At 44.3% G+C, this 23,016-nt stretch overlaps 1 protein-coding gene across 8 annotated transcripts in view; it reads right to left on the bottom strand.

Annotated features, from left to right (window-relative positions):
- CCDC60 (coiled-coil domain containing 60) overlaps nucleotides 1–23,016 on the bottom strand; it is a 281,662-nt gene that overhangs the window by 85,561 nt on the left and 173,085 nt on the right. For 7 of the 8 annotated variants that reach the window (XM_044930161.2, XM_044930162.2, XM_044930163.2 and 4 more), the window contains one exon: nucleotides 4,451–4,530. In XM_044930161.2, coding sequence (XP_044786096.1) covers nucleotides 4,451–4,530 — 80 coding nt within the window. Of the gene's footprint in view, nucleotides 1–4,450; nucleotides 4,531–11,664; nucleotides 11,805–23,016 lie in introns of all 8 variants that reach the window. The other variant, XM_044930167.2, reaches the window with a different exon arrangement.

Below are 23,016 nucleotides of genomic sequence, written 5' to 3'. Positions count from 1 at the left end.
TTTGTTGACCATGATGGCTACTCCATTTCTTCTGAGGGATTCCTGCCCGCAGTAGTAGATATAATGGTCATCTGAGTTAAATTCACCCATTCCAGTCCAGAGCAGAGGACAAATCCCTGCTGGGAGGCGTGCCCTCAATTGTGCACAACCCACTTTCTTTGCCCCCTGCCTGGATGCCCCCACACAGGTAACTCCTGGCCTCTTATCACTACCTCTCATGGGTTCCTAGGGCTCCTGGGTTCCCAAAGCATTAACCTCTAAAGCCTTCTATGCTCACTCACTCAGATGTGTCCGACTCTCTGTGACCCTCTGGATGGCAGCCTGTGGGATATGTCCCGGAAAGAATACTGGAATGGGTTGCCATTTCCTCCTCCAGGGGATCTTCCTGACCCAGGGATTAAACCCTCGTCTCCCACGTCTCCTGCAGGGCAGGCAGATTTTTTGTCGCTGAGCCATGGGGGAAGTCAAAGCCATATAACCTGGGTCCACTCACTGTACAGGGCAATGTGTCCACAACTAACAGAGGGGTCCCTGTGGATCTCATCCCTTGATTCTGAGGGCCAAGTACACAGGCCATCTCTGAGCTTGGCTCTGCTTGAAACTCTGAGACTGCGCACCATCATCCCCTTTGGGTTGGGACATTCTCTGCAGGGTAATTACAACAGCGACGATTACATGCGTCTGATGGGGCTGTCAGAACAGAACACATGGTCAAAACAACAGATGTTTATTTTCTCTTAGTTCTGGAGGCCAGAAGTCCATGATCAAGGTGCATCTCCTACAGTTCAGAAGACATCTACTAGCAAGGCCTTGCCTCGCCTTTTCTCTATGTGTGCATTTTCCTGGCATCCTCTCCTCCTCTTATGAGTATACCAATCCAACTGGACTAGGGCCCCATTCTGACCTCATTTAACTTTAATTACATTTTCAATATAATGGGAAAGACTAGAGATCTCTTCAAGAAAATTAGAGATACCAAGGGAATATTTCATGCTAAGATGGGTACAATAAAGGACAGAAATGGTATGGACCTAACAGAAGCAGAAGATATTAAGAAGAGGTGACAAGAATACACAGAAGAATCATACCAAAAAGAGCTTCATGACCCAGATAACCATGATGGTGTGATCACTCACCTAAAGCCAGACATCCTGGGACGCAAAGTCAAGTGAGCCTTAGGAAGCATCACTATGAACAAAGCTAGTGGAGGTGATGGAATTCCAGTTGAGCTATTTCAAATCATAAAAGACGATGCTGTTAAAGTGCTGCACTCAATATGCCAGCACATTTGGAAAACTCAGCAGTGGCCACAGGACTAGAAAAGGTCAGTTTTCATTCTATTTCCAAAGAAAGGCAATGCCAAAGAATGCTCAAACTACCACAAAATTGCACTCATCTCACATGCTAGTAAAGTAATGCTCAAAATTCTCCAAGCCAGGCTTCAGCAATACATGAACTGTGAACTTCCTGATGTTCAAGCTGTATTTAGAAAAGGCAAAGGAACTGGTCTGAGCAAGAATGGGGGGCGGGTCACTCTGATGCAGGTACTCCCTTCAAAGTCCAGCCAAGAAATGGGCCTGTCCCCAGTCTTCCCAGGGCTGCCCTCCTGCCAATCTCCAGCTTATGGTTAAGGCTGAGAGGCACTGAGACTGGGCAAAGACCCACACACATCACCCCGAAGCCCATCAGCTCATCCCTGTCAGCTTGTCTGCGGGTCGTTTGGTGTAGGTCTCACTCACTGGCTTCATTTAAGATCAAATTGCCAACATCCACTGGATTATCAAAAAAGCCAGAGAGTTCCAGAAAAATTTCTACTTCTGCTTTATTGACTACGCCAAAGCCTTTGACTGTGTGGATCACAATAAACTTTGGAAAATTCTTTAAGACATGGGAATACCAGACCACTTTACCTCTCTCCTGAGAAACCTGTATGTAGGTCAGGAAGCAACAGTTAGAACTGGACATGGAACAACAGACTGGTTCCAAATCGGGAAAGGAGTATGTCAAGGCTGTATATTGTCACCCTGCTTATTTAACTTATATGCAGAGTACATCATGTGAAATGCTGGGCTGGATGAAGCACAAGCTGAAATCAAGATTGCCAAAAGAAATATCAGTAACCTCAGATATGCAGATGACACCACCCTTACGGCAGAAAGTGAAGAACTAAAGAGCCTCTTGATGAAAGTGAAAGAGGAGAGTGAAAAAGTTGGTTTAAAACTCAACATTCAGAAACTAAGATCATGGCATTCGGTCCCATCACTTCACGGCAAACAGATGGGGAAACAGCGGAAACAGTGACAGACTATTTTTTGGGGCTCCAAAATCACTGTAGTTGGTGACTGAAGCCATGAAATTAAAAGATGCTTGGTCCTTGGAAGAAAAGCTATAACCAATCTAGGCAGCATATTAAAAAAGAGAGACATTACTTTGCCAACAAATGTCCATCTAGTCAAAGCTATGGTTTTTCCAGTAGTCATGTATGTGAGAAGATGTGAGAGCTGGACTATAAAGAAAGCTGAGCACCAAAGAATTGATGCTTTTGAACTGTGGTGTTGGAGAAGTCTCTTGAGAGTCCCTTGAACTGCAAGGAGATCCAACATCCAACCAGTCCATCCTAAAGGAAATCAGTACTGAATATTCATTGGAAGGACTGTTGCTTAAGCTGAACGCCAATACTTTGGCCACCTGATTCGAGGAACTGACTCACTGGAAAAGACCTTGATGCTGGGAAAGACTGAAGGCAGGAAGAGAAGGGGACGACAGAGGATGAGAGGGTTGGATGGCATCACTGACTCGATGGACATGAGTTTGAGCAAGCTTTGGGAGTTGGTGATGGACAGGGAAGCCTGGTGTGCTGCAGTCCATGGGGTCAAAGAGTCAGACATGACTGAGAGACCGAACTGACCTTTTCAATGGCCCTCTCTCCAAATGCAATTATGTAGAGGGTTGGGGTTTCAACACACAGATTCTGAGCGGACACAATTCAGTCCATAATAACTACTGATCACTTGAAATGTGGTGGGTCTAAATTAATATATGTTCTAAGTGTAACTGTACATTGTGGATTTCATCATTCACCTGTTTTCATCACATGTTCAAAAGAGACTATAAATTTGTCATTAATACCTTTTAAAAAATACCTTTTTATATTGATTACATGTTGAATGATAATATTTTGGATATATTTGGCTAAATATATTATTAGAATGACTTTCACCTGTTTTTTCCCCCACTTTTTAATTTTTTTTCAATGTGGACTACTGACAATTTTTAATTTACATGAACAGATCACATTATATTTCTGCTGGACAGTGGGTGTCCAGAGACCCTCTCAGAGCCGATACAGTCATACCTCTGGTGGTTGGTGGGGAATTGTTCTCTGGGGCCCTGATTTGATGCTTCCCTTCATCCCCCCTTCATCCCTTCCTTCTCCCCAGTTTCTAAAGCCCATGCTTCCTGCCTCTTCTTGGGTTGAGTCATCCCATTCAGTCAAAGCTGTGCTGTTACACAGGGTAAAGACTTGGGTGGGCAGCGAAGGAAGGACTTCCTGACCACAGCAGTGAGGAAGGAAATGTCTCCCTGTGATTCTTACCGGGGTCAGGCTCAGAGTGGGAGACATGTAAGAAAAGCAGACCGCCAACCTCCCACACTGGCTGTAGCACCCCCTGCTTAGCATGTCTCGTGTGTTTTCTGTTAAAAGAATCTCCATTTCTCACCCTGCCTTGAGTTGTCTGCCAAAAGCCCCATGTACAACCCCACCTTGGGACGCTACAGGTCCCAGGAAGGAGTTAAGGGGTGAGGAGAGGGAAATTCCACCTCACCCCACAGCAATGAATAAAATATGGTCCCAGATCTCAGTTTGCTCTTGCTACTGTGCAGGAAGGAATTGGTGCGGTGGAAAAAGCTACGAGTGACACTGTGTACAAGGCTCTGGCATTTCAATGTATTTCACCGTGTCTTTCTAACAACCCCATATTATTATATTCACTCTACAGTTAAGGAAACAGAGGCTCAGGGAGGTTAAGTAGCTCCTCTGGTGTCACCAGCTGGCAGGCAGCTGGGCCCATGTTTGAAACCAAGTCCATCTGACTCTTGGCTACCATGCTGTGGGGTGTGCCGTAAAAAGGGAAGAATTTTCTGGAGCACATGAAGACTCTCTTGAGTTGGATTCAGTCCCAGGAAGGAAAGCAGAGGGAATTCTAGGCACAGGACTGGCCTGAGCAAGAATGGGGAGGTCACTCTGGTGCAGGTCACACTGGTACTCCCTGCCAAGTCCAGCCAAAAAATGGGTCTGTCCCCAGTCCTCCCAGGGCCGCCCTCCTACCAATCTCTGGCTTATGGCTGAGGGGCACTGAGACTGGGCAAAGTCCCACACGCGTCACCCCGTAGCCTATCGCCTCGTCCCTATCAGCTTGTCTGCGGGTCGTTCAGTGCGGGGCTCACTCACCGGCTTCGTTTAAGGTCTTTCTTGAGGTTTATTATTTCCTTCTCCATATACCTGATGCTTCTCATTGGCTTTTCTGGGACCTGAGGGAAGTCAAGAAGTGAGAGGAAAAGCATTAGTACAACTGTTAGCAGCGGAGCTGGGCTGCAGGAAGCCCGTGTGCTCACGTGAGACGTCTGATCAGCTTGGAGGGGCCCTTGGGGGTCACAGCATCCTTGTCTCCACCAAAGAGAGGCCCCGGGGCGTGCTGGAAACAGCAAGAGCTTTGGAGATGGACGAATCTGAGCTCTGATCCTCCTTCTGTCTGGTGACTGCCTGTGTGACCTTGGACAAATTACTCATCCTCTCTGGGTCCTAGTTCCTCCAGCAGAAGAATGGGGGACTATTTCCTACCTTGTTGTGATGATCAAATTAGTTGCTAAATTTCTGACTCACAGCAAGCTTTGGAAAAACAGAAGCTTCTATTATGAGCATTATACTCAGACAAAAAGTTGAATATTGATAATCATTGTTGAAGGTGGCAGAGGTAGTGGATTTAGACAGCTGAATTCTGTCAATATAAAGATGCAAATGTACCTTTCCCACTGCTCCCCTAGCAGAATTTTATGAGTGACTTATCCAAGTGATTGTTTATGGGTTTTTCTTTCCCTTTTCACTATTCATTTGCCTTTCTTAGCCACTGGGGAAACCTCACAAGATAAATTTATTACTCAAAGGTGGATACTGGCTCAATATAGAGAAGAGAGTTCAATTAAGTATATTTTAATATAAAAGTCACTTTTCTCAGTCACCAATTTGGTGAACAATAACAAGACTATTAACTTGATTATCTTGTCTTAAAATTAATTCCTGTAATATTAGGTTTTTTTAATTAAAGGAAATGCCAAGACACTATGAGAAAATGGATGCTTTCAGAAGAAACTGGGGGGCGAATACATTGTAATGTCTTTTCTGAAGGGCAATTCATCAGTGCATACTAAATGCTGTAAAAGCGGGCATGCCCTTGGGTCTAACGATTCTGCTGTCAGGCATCCTGTGGGACTATCCTTGCACGGGCACGGAGGTTCGTTCACAAAACTGCTAGGATGCCGCCTGTGACAGCAAACTCGTGGAAATCACAACTTCACAACAGAAGACAGGTTCAGCAATCATGGTGCCTCGTAAGGACAGAATGCTATGCAGCAGTTAAATGTAATGACAGTATAACGATGTGAAGTGTAGAGATGCTCTGAGGAGTTCTCTGAGAAAGACTCATTACAAAGTAATAGGTATTGCATGATTCTTTGTTTTTGGAAAAATGATCTGTTTGAATGTACACATATCAAAAGATATTAAAAAAAAAAAAAAACTCCGTTGTCATGTGGTAATTCTCTCTGGGGTGGGATTATGGCAGATTTTATTACTTTCTCTTAGCTTACGTGGTTTTCCCATTGCTCTGCAGTAAATGTTAATCAGTTATATAATAAACAAAGAGAAAAGATTTAAAGAAAAAATAAATGGCAAGTGAAATTTGACCATGGCGGATGGCTGGAACTGTACTGAGAGTGGCTTCTGAAGGCACAGCGAGGACGGGCCAGCTACTCACTAACAGAAATCACAGCAATGTGGACACGTGGGAGGAGGCATGGCGCTTTCTCAGCAGCCACCATCACCCACGTGCTCCAAAAATAAAACTGGGCTGTGGTGCCTGCTGCTCTGGGCCTTTTGAGTGGAACGAAGAAGGCAGGGAATGGAGCCATATCAAAATTGAATGAATTTGGATGGACCCAGAGATTGTCATACTGAGAGGAGTAAGTCAGAGAAAGACAGATATCGTACGCTATTGATTACATGTGGAATCTAAAAAAATGGTACAAATGAAGTTATTCACAAAACAGAAACGGCATCACAGATTTAGCAAACGAATTTATGGTTATCATAGGATGGAGGAGGTTAGGATTGGAGGTTAGATTTGGAGCTTACGATTGACACATACACACAGCTATGTATAAAATAGATAATTAATAAGGACCTACTGTGTAGCACAGGAAACTCTACTCAATACCCTGTCACGACCTATATGGAAAAGAATCTAGAAAAGAGTAGATATAGGTATATTGTGTAACTGATTCACTTTGCTGTACAGCAGAAACTAACACAACATGGTAAAACAATTATACTCCAAAAAATATTTTTTAAAAATTCAATGACATTTCTGGTGGGGTGGAGGAGATGGAGAGTGGGGTCTGGAGTAGAGGGAAGGGACTGTCACTGGCTTGCCTGATTCTGAACCACTTTTTTCCTGGGTCACCCAGTATGTGTCCTGCGCCAGGCAGCTCAGATTAGAGGTGGAGAATCTACTGCAAGTCCCCAGGTACTCCTTTTTGTTCACTAAATACAGCATGTGTGCATGCATGCGTGCCCAGTAGTGTCCGACTCCTTGCGACCCCATGGACTGTAGCCTGCCAGACTCCTCTGTTCATCCGATTTTCCAGGCAAGAATACTGGAGTGGGTTGCCATTTCCTTCGCCAGGGAATCTTCTGACCCAGGGATGGAACCTGGGTCTCTTGCATTGGCAGAACAACTCTTCACCATCTGAGCCACCAGGGAAGCCCATGGAAGTAAATATAACATATTGTTAAAAGGGACTGAACATGTCTCTTGTGTCTCCTGCATTGGCAGGAAGATTCTTTACCACTGGCACCACCTGGGAAGCCCAAATTAAGCATAGAGGATACAAAAATGTATCTGAGACAACCTTGAATAAGTTCTGCTAGACATGAAACCGGAGAAGGCAATGGCAACCCACTCCAGTACTCTTTCCTGGAAAATCCCATGGACGGAGGAGCCTGGTGGGCTGCAGTCCAGGGGGTCGCTAAGAGTTGGACATGACTGAGTGACTTCCCTTTCACTTGTCACTTTCATGCACTGGAGAAGGAAATGGCAACCCACTCCAGTGTTCTTGCCTGGAGAATCCCAGGGATGAGGGAGCCTGGTGGGCTGCCATCTATGGGGTCGCACAGAGTCGGACACGACTGAGGTGACTTAGCAGCAGCAGCAGCAGACATGAAACAATGAAGTCATTTATAAACTTTCTCTCTCTAGCTATCATTACCAATAACTTATAGGTAATATATCAAGCTTATCCCAGTACACAACAATGTTTCTATCCCGTGGCTGAAAATTGATGGCAAATCTATCAGTTTACATCTTGAGGGATGGTGAAGTGGGTGGAAAGGTAGACTTCCAAGGAGGCCTGTAAGAATTTCCAGGAGTTCTTCTTAAAACTTCTAAATAATGGACATTGGCTTTTCTCACACTCCTGGTATCCCTTCTCTCCTCTTGATATGGGTTTGCCTGCTAAGACTTCCTGCCCCTCTCCCATGGAGCACTTGTGCCTCGGAAAAAACTCATGTGATCAGCAACAGGGGTGGTCCTAACTGAAGCCAGACAGCACAGAGCCCACCTCACATCACAGTGACTGGCTGAGGGATGGTCATGTGACCCAGTTTGGACTAATGAGTTACAAGTTTCTAAGAAACATGATTCTTAAGTCTAAGGAACCACAGGCAGAGAAGTTCTATTTCCTCAGAGACTGTGGACAGAGAAGCAGATACCTGTGGGGGTTGTTGGCAGCCATTTTGTGCCCATGAGGGAGCCACCCTCCAGCTGAAGAAGATGTGGGGAAGAGCAGACAGCAGAGTCAAAGAAAAACCTGTTCCATGGTACCTTGCTGAATTGATCAACCTTCACCAGAACCTGACCTTTTCATGAACATTTCTCTATACTATTTCAGCCAGTTGACTTGGCTTTTTTTCCCCTCACAACCACAGTATTTCTGAAACAGCTTCCTCCCTTAGATGTGTCAGGGCAGCAACAGATCAATAATTATTTCAACCACTTCTCTTTCTCCTCTAGAAAATTAAGATCAGATGATCCCTATTCTGGTGCATTTTTTTCAGTGAAAGCAATGACATTGGCCCTATTTTGAGATTAAACATTTGAAATCAGGGTCGCCTTTTTCTAATCCCCCTCCCCTTTTTTAAGCACCCAATTAATTCCTTCTTTCAGAACCAAAGCAACGTTCATCACAGATGTTATGATTAGAACACATTTATGAACAAAGACAAAATGAACACATTGAGATTTCCTTGCCATAATTTGAAAACCTATGACCGAAATGCTTCCTGGCATCAGCTGTGTACCCTTTACTCTCCTAAACATCCCAGGTTTCACCCCCTTCATGAAGTAACTACGATAACTGTTCAAATTTCAAGTATTTTCCCTGAAATCTCACCTAATGACAGTTGCCTAGGCACCAGGAATTCACACTACTGTAAAAGACTGAGTTTATATAGACTGGGATTGGTGCTGAACAATTTACAGCCGCAAAACCAAACTATGTCCTTGGCTTGACACAAGGCTTTAGCGGGAGAAGATTCGCTCCACAAGTGCTGAAATTATGGCAGTATTTCAGTGGATTCTTAGAGACCATTATTATTGTGACAACTGTTTAATTACAAGTGAAATAAGCCACTGATAAGAACGGGCATTGAGTGAGGGAGTGTTGGCTGTCAGGATATTTATAAACACACTTTGATGTGAGCACAATGAGAAGTTCACAAAGCGTCCAAGAACTGCCATCTCTACAACCTTTCTAGAGGGCAATTTCACCATATGTAATGACAAGTCTTAAAAATACATGTTCTTTTGCTAAAGCAAATCTGCTTCTAGCCAAGAAAATTATGCAGCAAGGATAAAAAAAGATTTATCCATGAGGATGTCTACCACAGCAGTGTGAGTAATAGTGAAAAACATCTAAATGTCCAGCAACAGGCACTGGGCGAATAAACTGTTCAAGCCAGACAATAGTGTATGATGATCTGAATTTGGTGCTACCATTTAATGTTGCTGAGATGCATACTCAACTGATGCGGAAGGGAGGATAATTTCAAGGGAAAAATGAATGTTACAAATACAAAGCGCTTAAGAGCTTAGATCATAGAGAAATTTAAGGTTTACATTCATAAAAATCTATAGAAATTCCTAAAAATATATATAAACTGATATAAACTATGATTTAAAATATTGATACATGGCAAAGTATAAGCAGGTAGTAAGTCTTAGTCGCTCAGTCGTGTCCGACTCTTTGTGACCCCGTGGGCTGTAGTCCGCCAGGCTCCTCTGTCCATAGGAATTCTCCAGGTAAGAATACTGGAGTGGGTTGCGATTCCTTTCTCCAGGGGATCTTCCGACCCAGGGGTGGAACCTGGGTCTCTTGCATTAGCAGAATGACTCTTCACAATCTGAGCCACCAGTGAAGTCCATGGAAGTAAATACAATATATTGTTAAAAGGGATGTTATCTTTGACTGCTTGAATTGTAGATAAATAATAATTTTTATTTTGGCTACATTTTTTTCCTGATTCTAAAATAGTTTACTTATATCAACTATCTAATAATAAAATAATAGCATTGTTCTTATTTGTAAAGCAATTCTGACTATCAAAATAAGCAAAATGTAAGTTTTTAATGTTGTTTTAAATGAGTAATCTAAGATCCTGGAATGATGTAATTTAAAAGTCTATTTTGGGCACAAATGAACTTATCTACAAAACAGAAATCGAGTTACAGATGTATTAACAGAAAACAAACTTATGGTTACTGGTGGGGGGGAATAAACTAGAAGATTGAGATTGACGTATACACACTGCTATATATAAAACAGACAATTAATAAGGGCCTATTGTACAGCACAGGGAACTCTACTCAATGCTCTGTAATGACCACTATGGAAAGGAAGCTAAAAAAATAGTGTGTGTCTATGTATGTATGTGTGTATGTATGTGTGTGTGTGTATATATATATATAAATACATATAACTGATTCACTTTGCTGTAGAGCAGAAACTAACACGACACTGTAAATGAACTGTGTTCAGTGCGTTCATTTACTCAGTCATGTCTGACTCTGTGAGACTCCAGGGACTGTAGCCCGCCAGGCTCCTCTGGCCATGGGATTTTCCTGGCAAGAATACTGGAGTGGGTTGCCATTCTTTCCTCCATGGGATCTTCCTGACCCAGGGATCAAACCTGTGTCTCCTGTATCTCCCACAGTGCAGGCAGGTTGTTCACTGCTGAGCCACCAGGGAAGCCCCTATGTAAATAAACTGTACTCTAGTAAAAAAAAAAATAAATAAATAAATAAATAAATAAAGTATGTTTTAACACACAGTATCAGGCAGGGGTACAGGCAGGAAATCATGCTAGACAGTTCATGCTAGATAGTTCAAGACTGTAATTTAGGGGAGCAGTTACAAAGGTGTCAGAAGAGCTGAAAAGCCAAATTAGGGAAGATAAGTCATGCTGCTGCTGCTGCTGCTGCTGCTGCTAAGTCACTTCAGTCGTGTCCAACTCTGTGTGAACCCATAGACAGAAGCCCACCAGGCTCCCCCGTCCCTGGGATTCTCCAGGCAAGAACACTGGAGTGGGTTGCCATTTCCTTCTCCAATGCATGAAAGTGAAAAGTGAAAGGGAAGTTGCTCAGTCGTGTCCGACTCTTAGCGACCCCATGGACTGCAGCCCACCAGGCTCCTCCATCCATGGGATTTTCCAGGCAAGAGTACTGGAGTGGGGTGCCATTGCCTTCTCCTAAGTCATGCTAGAGATTAGCAAAATGAAACTTCTACCACTTCCGGTGCTAGAAGGACTAAGGGAAAAGGTAGCCTTCAGCAGCTCTAGAACTGGGCCACTTGGCAGAAGCTGGACTTGTGGAAGAGAAGTATTTTCAGCTGAAGGTGCCACCGGAAGCTGAGTGAGAGATGGGGAGAAACACAGTAGCTTGCCTCCTTCTCTCTCTCCCTCCCTCCAATTTCCTGCTCCACCTCCTACTGGCTAAACCTACAGGGAAGCCAGTTGGCAAGGGTGCCTGGGAAATGTAGTTTGCAAGGATCAGTCTTCCACGGGGAGTAGGAAATGAAAATGACTCCTCCCACCCCCCCCACCCCCAATGGTTATGCTATAGCTTATACAAATGCCTTGGCTCCAGGTGCTGATCAGTTATTTTTAGACTACAAAGCTGGTTTTCCCTTTAATCGAGGACCCATTTGCAGATGATAACTTTGTACATCCCTTATCTTTTGATTCTAAGCCTGACACCCCCAGAATTTCCTGTGGCTAAGATGCATATCCAGAATTAGGATCATTCTAGCCCTCTCAAGATCATTATCAAAACCCACCTTTAGAGAAAATGCAGAACTCTCCAACTTTTCCCAGTTTCTTTCCCCAGGAAGTACTGTATGTTCCAGATCTCGGAGACCAGCTCTGCTTGCATCAAAACTCCTGTGTTCTGTGTACCACACCCTTTAGATCCTTCCTGCTGAAAAACAAGCTAATGCTAAGTATTTCCTCCCTACAGACATTGCCTGAGGTGTCTCCTTACTGAGGTAACACGTTTGCAATACAACTCTACGTTTTACATCATCATCTGGTTAAGAAATGAACTAACAGATACCAGGGAAAGATTTAAAAAAAAAAAAGGAGAAAATAAAAGCCAAGTACAATCCTATCACCTTTGTTTAATTTCTGTGACTATCCATAGCTGACTTTCATAAAAGCTACCCTGGGAGACTTGATTTTGTCTTTGCTTCCCTTGGGTGTGCCCCTGGTCTTAGGATCCTTCAGTTCTTCCATTGCTCTGCAGAGTGTGGGTGGCGCCTCCATTCTCTGCTGCCTGGAAAGCCAAGGCGAATCTCTGCCCTGTCCCCTTCTGTATCACGTGTCCTGCCTCTCATCTACATATGGGTCTCTGAGGGCAGGGCTGTGAGAAACACAATGTGACATCCTATAATGTGTCAGGTTGAAAGATGATGCATTTGTATAGACCCATAGTGGAGCCTGAAGTAGGGATGGTTTTGGGGCAGGTACATTCACATTCAAGGGCTTATTACCCTGTGGCTCAGTGGTAAAGAATCTGCCTGCAATGCAGGAGATGCAGGAGACATGGGTTTGACCCCTGGGTTAGAAAGATGCCCTGGAGGAGGAAATGGCAACCCACTCTAGTATTCTTGCCTGGAGAATCCCATGGACAGAGAAACCTAGTGGGCTATGGTCCATAGGGTTGCAGAGTTTGGACATGGCTAAAGTGACTTAGGGCATGCACACACACTTACTTACATTTAATACTCATGTGCTGGGACTGTTTTAAACAGTAGCATTTGGAAACAATTTCGCTTAACCTGATAGCTGACAGGTGGAGGTGGTAGGAATGCATGGAAAGATCTTTGTTGTCCAAAAGGCCCAGGTTGGGGGTCCTGATTCTGTCACTTCACTGTCGGGTAACCAGGCAAGTCACACACCTGCCCTGAGCCTGTTCCTCATCTGTGAAGAGGACCTAATGCTGTCTACCAATGACATTATCATTCACCTACGTGCCATACACGAGCCTAAGTGTGTTCTTCTTTGAAATACATGATTCCACTTAGTCCTCGCCTCATTATTACTCTTCCCATTTTACAGAGGAGCAAATTGAGGCTTCGAAAGCAGAAAACAACATGCTATTAAATGGCAAAGTCAGACACTGAGATCAGTTCAAGTGACATCAAAGCAAGTGTCTTGTTTTAGGTTTCTGTTGTTGTCTCTCTTGTTTCTGCTGTTGTTAGTGTATAAGTTTCAGCATTATAATTTGACATCTGTACATACTACGAAGTGATACTACAAGTCTAAAACCATCCATCACCAAACAGGTGGCCTCCACCTGCTGTGTCACTCACCTCCCCAACCACCTTCCCTTCTGGTAACCACTAATCTGTTCTCTTAATCTATATATTTGTTTTTGTTTCATTTATTGATTTTTGATTCCACATATGAGTGAAATCATACAGTATTTGTCTTTCTCTGTCTGATTTATTTCACTTAGCATAGTACCTTTAAGGCTCATCCATGTTGTGACAAAAGGCTGGATTTCATTCTTTTTATGGCTGAGAAGTATTACACATGCGCACACACACACACACACACACACTCCACATCTTTTTTATTTATTCATCCATTGATGGCCACTTGGATTGTTTTCATATCTTCGCTATTGAAGTGGAACGTTTAAGTCTCATATGGCAGTTCTGTTCTTAATTTTTTGAGGAATCTCCATACTGTTTTCCAGAGTGGCTGCACCGATCTGCAGTCCCATCAACAGTGTACAAGGTCTCCCTTCCCTCCACATTCTCCCATTCTTGTCTTTTAGATAGTGACCAGTCTAACAGGTGTGAAGTGATATCTCACTGTGGCTTTGATTTGCATTTCCCTGACCAGATGGTCAACACTGAAATCAGATTGATTATATTCTTTGCAGCCAAATGGAGAAGCTCTACACAGTCAGCAAAAACAAGACCAGGAGCTGACTGTGGCTCAGATCATGAACTCCTTATTGCCAAATTCAGACTGAAATTGAAGAAAGTAGGGAAAAACCACTAGATCATTCAGGTATGACCTAAATCAAATCCCTTATGATTATACAATGGAAGTGAGAAATAGATTTAAGGGCCTAGATCTGATAGATAGAGTGCCTGATGAACTATGGAATGAGGTTCGTGACATTATACAGCAGACAGGGATCAAGACCATCCCCATGGAAAAGAAATGCAAAAAAGCAAAATGGCTGTCTGGGGAGGGCTTACAAATAGCTGTGAAAAGAAGAGAAGTGAAAAGCAAAGGAGAAAAGGAAAGATACAAGCATCTGAATGCAGAGTTCCACAATAAGAGATAAGAAAGCCTTCTTCAGCGATCATTGCAAAGAAATAGAGGAAAACAACAGAATGGGAAAGACTAGAGATCTCTTCAAGAAAATTAGAGATACCAAGGGAACATTTCATGCAAAGATGGGCTCGATAAAGGACAGAAATGGTATGGACCTAACAGAAGCAGAAGATATTAAGAAGAGGTGGCAAGAATACACAGAACTGTACAAAAAAGATCTTCACGACCCAGATAATCATGATGGTGTGATCACTCACCTAGAGGCAGACATCCTGGAATGTGAAGTCAGGTGGGCCTTAGAAAGCATCACAATGAACAAAGCTAGTGGAGATGATGGAATTCCAGTTGAGCTCTTTCAAATCCTGAAAGATGATGCTGTGAAAGTGCTGCACTCAATATGCCAGCAAATTTGGAAAACTCAGCAGTGGCCACAGGACTGGAAAAGGTCAGTTTTCATTCCAATCCCAAGGAAAGGCAATGCCAAAGAATGCTCAAACTATCGCACAATTGCACTCATCTCACACGCTAGTAAAGTGATGCTCAAAATTCTCCAAGCCAGGCTTCAGCAATATGTGAACCATGAACTTCCTGATGTTCAAGCTGGTTTTAGAAAAGGCAGAGGAACCAGAGATCAAATTGCCAACATCCGCTGGATCATGGAAAAAGCAAGAGAGTTCCAGAAAAACATCTATTTCTGCTTTATTGACTATGCCAACGCCTTTGACTGTGTGGATTACAATAAACTGTGGGAAATTCTGAAAGAGATGGGAATACCAGACCACCTGACCTGCCTCTTGAGAAATTTGTATGCAGGTCAGGAAGAAACAGTTAGAACTGGACATGGAACAACAGACTGGTTCCAAATAGGAAAAGGAGTACGTCAAGGCTGTATATTGTCACCCTGCTTATTTAACTTATATGCAGAGCACATCATGAGAAACGCTGGACTGGAAGAAGCACAAGCTGGAATCAAGATTGCCGGGAGAAATATCAATAACCTCAGATATGCAGATGACACCACCCTTATGGCAGAAAGTGAAGAGGAACTCAAAAGCCTCTTGATGAAAGTGAAAGTGGAGAGTGAAAAAGTTGGCTTAAAGCTCAACATTCAGAAAACGAAGATCATGGCATCCAGTCCCATCACTTCATGGGAAATAGATGGGGAAACAGTGGAAACAGTGTCAGACTTTATTTCTTTGGGCTCCAGAATCACTGCAGATAGTGACTGCAGCCATGAAATTAAAAGACGCTTACTCCTTGGAAGGAAAGTTATGACCAACCTAGATAGAATATTCAAAAGCAGAGACATTACTTTGCCAACAAAGGTTCGTCTAGTCAAGGCTATGGTTTTTCCTGTGGTCATGTATGGATGTGAGAGTTGGACTGTGAAGAAGGCTGAGCGCCGAAGAATTGATGCTTTTGAACTGTGGTGTTGGAGACGACTCTTGAGAGTCCCTTGGACTGCAAGGACATCCAACCAGTCCATTCTGAAGGAGATCAGCCCTGGGATTTCTTTGGAAGGAATGATGCGAAAGCTGAAACTCCAGTATTTTGGCCACCTCATGCGAAGGGTTGACTCATTGGAAAAGACTCTGATGCTGGGAGGGATTGGGGGCAGGAGGATAAGGGGATGACAGAGGATGAGATGGCTGGATGGCATCACTGACTCAATGGACGTGAGTCTGGGTGAACTCTGGGAGTTGGTGATGGACAGGGAGGCCTGGTGTGCTGCGATTCATGGGGTTGCAAAGAGTCGGACACGACTGAGCGACCGAACTGAACTGATGATTATAGAGATGCTGAATGCCTTTTCATGTATCTGTTGACCATTGGGATACATCTTCCTTAAAAAATGTCTGTTCAGATCCTCTGTCTAGTTTTTAATCGGGTTTTGTTGTTGCTGTTTGTTGTTGAAAAGCATGTGTTCTTAACCACTACTTTACCCTGCTCCCAATTTTGCATGGCAGGGGCTAGACAAGGGATAGCAGTGACAGCTATTAATTTATGGATGCTGCCTCCAAAGCTGGCCCACTGAGCTTTGTTAGATTTTGTTGTAAGAATTTTTATACTGCAGAAGATCAGAATGATTGGTTGAAGGTCAAGGCCAGAGAGGCAATCTTTGAAATGTCTGTTGTTCTCTTGTCTTTTATGAAAGAATGTTCTAAACCCATCTTCGTTAGTTCTTAAAATATGATCCACTTCCTTGAATCAGATTAAGATGGAAATGAATTCCTGCTAAATGTACTTGGGTTGATACAGACGTCAGGGGAACAGCTGGGGATGCTCTGTCAAGTGGTGAGCGGGGCGGGGGAAAGGGAGATGGTTGGAAAAGAGAACACTGAGGAACAGGCAAGATGTTTAGCAAACTGCAGACTCATTATGGACAAGGTATAAACAACAAAGCAAGCAGAGAGTGGGCAGGGTCCATGGGAAGAGTGTACACATGAGTCCAGAGAACTCAGCTTGCGTACTGATATTTAAGCTTTTGGTGGTTTTATCATGGTGATCGATGCTTTCCTTTGGGGAGAGTAAACTTCTTTGTCATAAGGGTATAAGGCAGGTACCCACTTACAGTGTATGGATAACCCTGAACTAGTGACCTCATCTAGATGCAGACCTTGCAACTGAAATATGAAATGAGCTCCTGAATTCTTTAGAGACTCTCTTCACTAACGGCAGGGTGCCTCCTTTAGACAGCATTTGTTATTTTTGAGGTATCATTGACTATAACATTGTTTCAGGTGTACAACATAATGATTTGATATTTGTATAGTACACCACAAAAAATCTACCACAAGATAAATCCACCATGATAAATCTAGTTGACATCTGTCACCTTACATGGTTACAGAAAATTTTTTTTTGTGATGAGGACTTTTAAGATGGACTCCCTTCACAACTTTCAAATATGTTGCTGCTGCTGCTAAGTCGCTTCAGTTGTGTCCGACTGTGTGCGACCCCATAGATGGCAGCCCACCAGGGCCCGCCGTCCCTGGGATTCTCCAGGCAAGAACACTGGAGTGGGTTGCCATTTCCTCCTCCAATGCATGAAAGTGAAAAGTGAAAGTGAAGTCACTCAGTCGTGTCTGACTCTTAGCGACCCCATGGACTGCAGCCTACCAGGCTCCTCCGTCCATGGGATTTTCCAGGCAAGAGTACTGGAGTGGGGTGCCATTGCCTTCTCCCTTCAAATATGTAATACAGTATTATTAACTATAGTCACCTTGCTGTATAGTCATTCTGCAGAGTAAATGACCTGAACTCCTTAAGAATATTAACATCTACATCAGCTGGGCCCTCTGGGAAGTGGGCACTGAGACAGGAGCACAAGAGTCTTATTGAGGGTGAGAAAGAGAAAAGGAGTGAGCAGGATTGAGAGTCTCAGACCACGATGGGGACCTGCTGAAGTCTCAGCCGGTGCAGCGTGAGCTCCAGGGCAAAGCTGGCCCATGACAGGAGTCCAGGCATAGGGCAGAAACGACTCACTGACTGGGGACTGCTGGATTGACCTGGTCTTGGTGTAAAAGCTGTGGTGGATCCTGAAAATGCCACCCATTGTAGAGAAAGAGAAACAGAAGCAGAGAGGAAATTGTGCACACTCACGTGGCTCGTCAGCTAGCAGAGCCACGATCAGACGCCTGGTGTTATGGTTCATTGTGTGTCAACTTGACGGGGCCGTGGGCTGCTCAGACATTTGGACAAACCTTATTCTGGGTTTTTCTGTGAGGTGTTGTTGGATGAGTTTAAGATTTAACCTGACAGACAGAGTAGAGCAGACTGCCCTCCCTAATGAGGGTGAGCCTCATCTAATCATCTGAAGGACTGCACAGAATAAAAGGTAGACCATCCCCAATAAGAGGAAATTCCTTTAGCCTGACTGCCTTCCAGCTGGGACATCAGTTTTTTTCTGCCTTTGGACTCAAACTGAAATGTCGGCCCTCCCTGGGTCTTGAGTCTGGAAGCTTTTGAACTAGAACTTACACCATCAGCTCTCTTGGTTCTTAGGCCTTTGGCGCTCCGCCAACAGCTCTCCTGGGTCTCCAGTTTGCCAAATGCAGATCTTGGGACTAATCAGCCCCCACAAGTCCATGAACTAATTCCTTATAATAAATCTCTGTAGAAAGACAAAAGGCAGAAGGAGAAGAGGGCAACAAAGGATGAGATGGCTAGACAGCATCACCATTTCAGTGGACGTGAACTTCGGCAAATAGCGGGAGATGGTGAGGGACAGGGAAGCCTGGCGTGCTGCAGTCCATGTGGTCTCAGAGAGTCGGACATGACTTGGCAACTGAACACCAACAACAAATCCGTATCTATACCTAAATGTATCCCATTATCTCTCTTTCTCTGAAGAACTCTAATACATCCCGTCTCCTTGAGAAGGAAGACGAGTGTGAAGATGGATTCTGGAGAAGCACACAGAGGGGATGAACATTCCAGTTAATGAAGGCAGAGTGATGTGTTACAGAGGGTGAGGAGGGAGCCTTGGGGTTGGGGTGGGCACAACTGACGTTCAGAAAAAAGCACAAAAGTATAAAGAACTGTTTCACTGGCTTTTCTTCCATGGGGTGCAATACAGCCTTCCCCTTCCTCTCTTTTGTGAATCAGCCAGCAGGATCCACATTATGCACGAGCCCTATGCGAATGCAAACTGTGCTTTGAGGGGCCTGGCAAGGTGCTGAGCTAGGTGGTCCCAAGACGGCCCTGGGGGGAGCAGAGAGGTGGAGGGGTGACAGACACAGAGGGAGAATAACAGCATGTGAATTAGGAGCCCCAGGTCCTGGCCCCTCAGCTGTGTGACCCCAGGCAAGTCACTCCCTCCAGTTACCAGGGCTCTCAGCTGGCAGGCACCTGCCGGGTCTTTATTCAAAAGACAGGAGAGGTCTAAAGGACACACTTGGTACATAGGTCTTTGGAATTAAACAAGCCAAGGAAATGTTACTATCATTGCCATGACATCATGAGGATCTGGCATTTTTACAAAATTAAGTTATACATGGAAAAAAAATGTAAGTTGAGTGAGATTATGAAAATATTCCCATTTACTCATTAAGGGCAGAGTAAGGCTATCAACTTCAATGCAGTTGGCAATGGTAGCAATGCAGGGATATAACAGTAGGTGGCGCTAGATGCCATAGCTTGCAATCAAGTCCTGGTTCCTTCTAATCTGTCTTTGCCTCCCTGCTCTTGCTTGATAGAAATGGAAATTGAAGGCCACCATCAGTGAGCCCCCATCAGCCCTGGGATTGAGCTGGCCTGCTAGCAGCAAATGTGCTATCCACCCAGTTTAAAAAAAAAAAAAATTCTTTAAAAAGTAAATACATTAATCTCATAAACTCTTTTGAAAGACTAAATAGGAGGGGCCAGCAGGCTAGCTGCTGAGCATCAGTAGCCAATGGGAATGTATATGACAGTCTGCCACTCAACCTCCTGAAGGAGATTCAGGGAAGGGGCCCCAGGATGTAACAGCCACCTTGCCAAAGGTGCTTCTGTTTAATAATGATAACAGTGCCTAAATTTTCAGCACCTCCCAAATGTCTGGAAAGATACTAGGCTAGAGATGGCAAATGGGCTCCAAGCTGAATGCTAGCTTCAATCTACCCATTAGAAGCAGTGGCTCCCTGTAGCTAGACCTCTTCAGAAAGGAGTTCTGTGGTTGATCAGCAATGTCCGCCATGGTCCCAGGAAGGAAAATCAGCGTCATGATGTGTGACTACCATTCCTTTACCAGGTGCTTTACATATGTTTTCACATTAAATCTTCACAACCACTCCAAAAGTTAAGGGCTGTAACTATTATTATTCCCACGTTATGGGTGAGGAAACTGAATCCAGATTAATTAAATAACCTGTATGAGGTCACCCAGCTGGTAGGAGTGAAACCGAGCAATAGCCTGTGAGGCTCCTGGGCACAAAAGTCTTTTTGTGTCCCTGGTTTCTTGATTATGGGAAATAGGTTTCATTTGCCTCCAGAGCTTCCTGAGTGATAGTGGCCAGTTCAAACAGCGGCTAATCAGGGAGGAGAGAGAGAAACAATCAGGAAACAATAGTGTGGCCTTGGGGCAGGGTCCTGGTCCCCCTCAAGGCATACATGTAACAACAACTTTGAGCTGTTTTGTAGATATGGAAACCCCACCAGGTAGAAGAAGTTAACTGCATACTGCCCACAAGTATGCAGACCCCAGACCTGTTGGAACCAAAAGGTTGATGATGCTGACTCCTAGAAACCTCATCACCAACCAATCAGAAGAATGTCCACAAACGGATCACACTGTCCTCTATGAACCATTACCATAAAACTACTCACTACGCTCTCCGGGTTGGGACACAGAGTTTTGAGGGCATTAGCCTGCAGTGGCCCCCTCTGCCTGGCAAAGCAATAAAGCTACTCTTTTCTACTTCACCCTAAACTGTTTCTGAGACTCAATTCAGTACAGGGGTACAAAGACTGGATTTTGGCTACAGGAGTGAGAATCTGCCAATCTAGTTGATCACGGGGCTCTCTGTATTGCTGATTATACCACAACTTACTCCCTTTCTAGAAAACAAAACAAATTCCTTGGGAATTCATTTTGGAGAAAAGAAACAAGTAGTGACCCAAGAAAATCTCTCTCATGTTGTCAATAGCCAGGTGGGCATATGGGTTGGGTGGGGGGAGGGGATTAAGACCCCATGTAGCTTCAGTTCTTTTTCTTAACTGGGAAGATGATATCGACATTTTTTGCAAAATCTGGGCAAACTCCCTGAAGGTCTAAGGAAACCCAGCCTTCCATTGGTTAATATCTGCTTACCTTCCATTTAAGAAGCAGAAGCAGAGTATCTAAGCCAGCGCTGAAAGAGAAAACAGCCAAGATGCAGAGCTTGGTTGGGGCCTCTCCCCTTGGGATGAGGCTTTGTGTGACTCCAGGGCTGCTACGGTATGAATCCTATAGTGATGTCCACAGGGTGCTATTCAATTCCAAGGTACATGAACCACATTAAGGAGGCTGGGTGAGGGGCAAGAGTAGCCCAGCTATTTCTTAGATACCTACTGGGAGTTAGAAACCAGCTGGGGACATGACTCAGAATGAGACACCATCTCTGCCCTCAAGGAGTTCATGGTCTAGTGGGGAGACTTGTATTAAACAGGCAATTCAACTACAATGTGACAAATGAAGGTGCCAAACACAGCTTGGGGGTGGTGAGGGAGATTGCTACCCCAGTTTCAGACTGAACTGAACACAGAAAGTGGAAGAAACAGTTTCTCAAACAGAAGGAACCATGAGAAACTGAAATGTAGAGTGTGATGCTGATGCAGGTTCTCTTGACATCCCTAAGCTGGAGGAAAGATGCCTAAAGCTTTAATGCTGCCGAGGAACCATGAGAAGCCACTTCAGCAAAATAAGCTTAGAGATGAGGGTCCTCACTATGAGCTGAAAATGAAGCCTTGAGTTTTACTTCATTTCACTTCATTTTTTTAGGTGTTCTTTTTTTTTTTTTTGAATATGTAATATTTTCAAATGATTTTAAAACATACAAGAGGGTATGTAGTTAAAAAGTATTATTTCCACCTTGTCCTCCAGACATTCATTTCCCTCTCTGGAGATGGCTAGTGTTATCACGTTCTTCTGTATCCTTCCAGACAGATTTTATACTTCAGTAAGCAAACACACACACGCACACACCTGGATGGGACCCTCATGTCAAAGGCAGTCAGAATATTCCCCTCCATGGCCCCAGAGACCCCCCAGGTTCCCTGGGCTGGGCCACAGGCATCGTCAAGACGGGTCTGGCACCTCTCACGATGAGCAGATGTTTGTCCCCAGCTGTCCCCTGAGTGCTATTTCACAGCAGTGTGTCCTGGACAAGTGCACCCGATGCTGCACAGGCTCCCTGGTGGGGGCTTTACAACCGTGAAACAGAACTGCAGCTGTGCCACCTCTCAGCACCTCTCAGTCCTCGGCATGCAGAACGCTCTAGAGCTGTGGCTTCAGCCTGAGGATCAGTGCAGGGGGCAGACGGCCCGAGATTCTGCCTATGCTCACAAAGACAGCCAAGCGGCTCCTAGTTAAGATATTAGCTATATATTCAGCTTACCTCTGTGTTAGGTTTCATATTTGTATTTTGATCATAAAGTTAAAAACCACTGATTTAAGCGGTTATTATGCTTACACTGTAAATTGTATGTTTCCTTTCTCTTCCTCTAAATTCCAGCCTTGCAGTTTGTGCAGGGAGTGTGTGTGACCTTGTCACGTGGCATCTTTGGTCTCTGGCACCATGACAAGGACAGAGAGGTTTCTTGGTTGAGCGAGTGGGTGAATGGGTGAACATGCAACTGTAACGTTTGTTGAGTTTCAACTTTCAGACTCAGCTCACAGACAAAGCCTGGAAAACAGAATTACCAGTCCTGAAGAGAATGTCGGTGTTATCAGTCTCGACAATGGAAGAGCAGTACTAAGACAGGAGAAGTCCCAGTGAGGAGTTAGTCTTTTCTTCTTCCGTTCTTCAGGGTGAATAGAGCTATGTTACACGTGTAACAGTTGCTTGTAAAGGCAATGTTTTAAAGAACAGTTTTAAGTTCACAGCAAAACTGAGCAAAAGGTGTAGAGAGCTCCCTTACCACCCCCCAGCTCTCACCACCACCTCCCCACACCAGGCCCACACGTCCGCATTCTCCACCATTAACAACATCCCCGCCAGAGCGGTGCACGCCTTATAAGTGATGAACCTACAGGGGTATATCATCACCCACAGCCCATCTTTACACTGGGATTCGCTCCTGCTGTGTAGTCCATGGGCTTGCACAGATGTCTAAAGTCATGTGTCTATCATGATAGCATCATATGGAATAGATTCGTT

Source organism: Bubalus bubalis, chromosome 17 (assembly GCF_019923935.1).
Source record: "Bubalus bubalis isolate 160015118507 breed Murrah chromosome 17, NDDB_SH_1, whole genome shotgun sequence".
In the NCBI taxonomy this organism is placed as follows: Eukaryota; Metazoa; Chordata; class Mammalia; order Artiodactyla; family Bovidae; genus Bubalus; species Bubalus bubalis.
The sequence above is the reverse complement of the archived record's forward strand: the minus strand, read 5'-3'. Positions and strand labels throughout refer to the sequence as shown.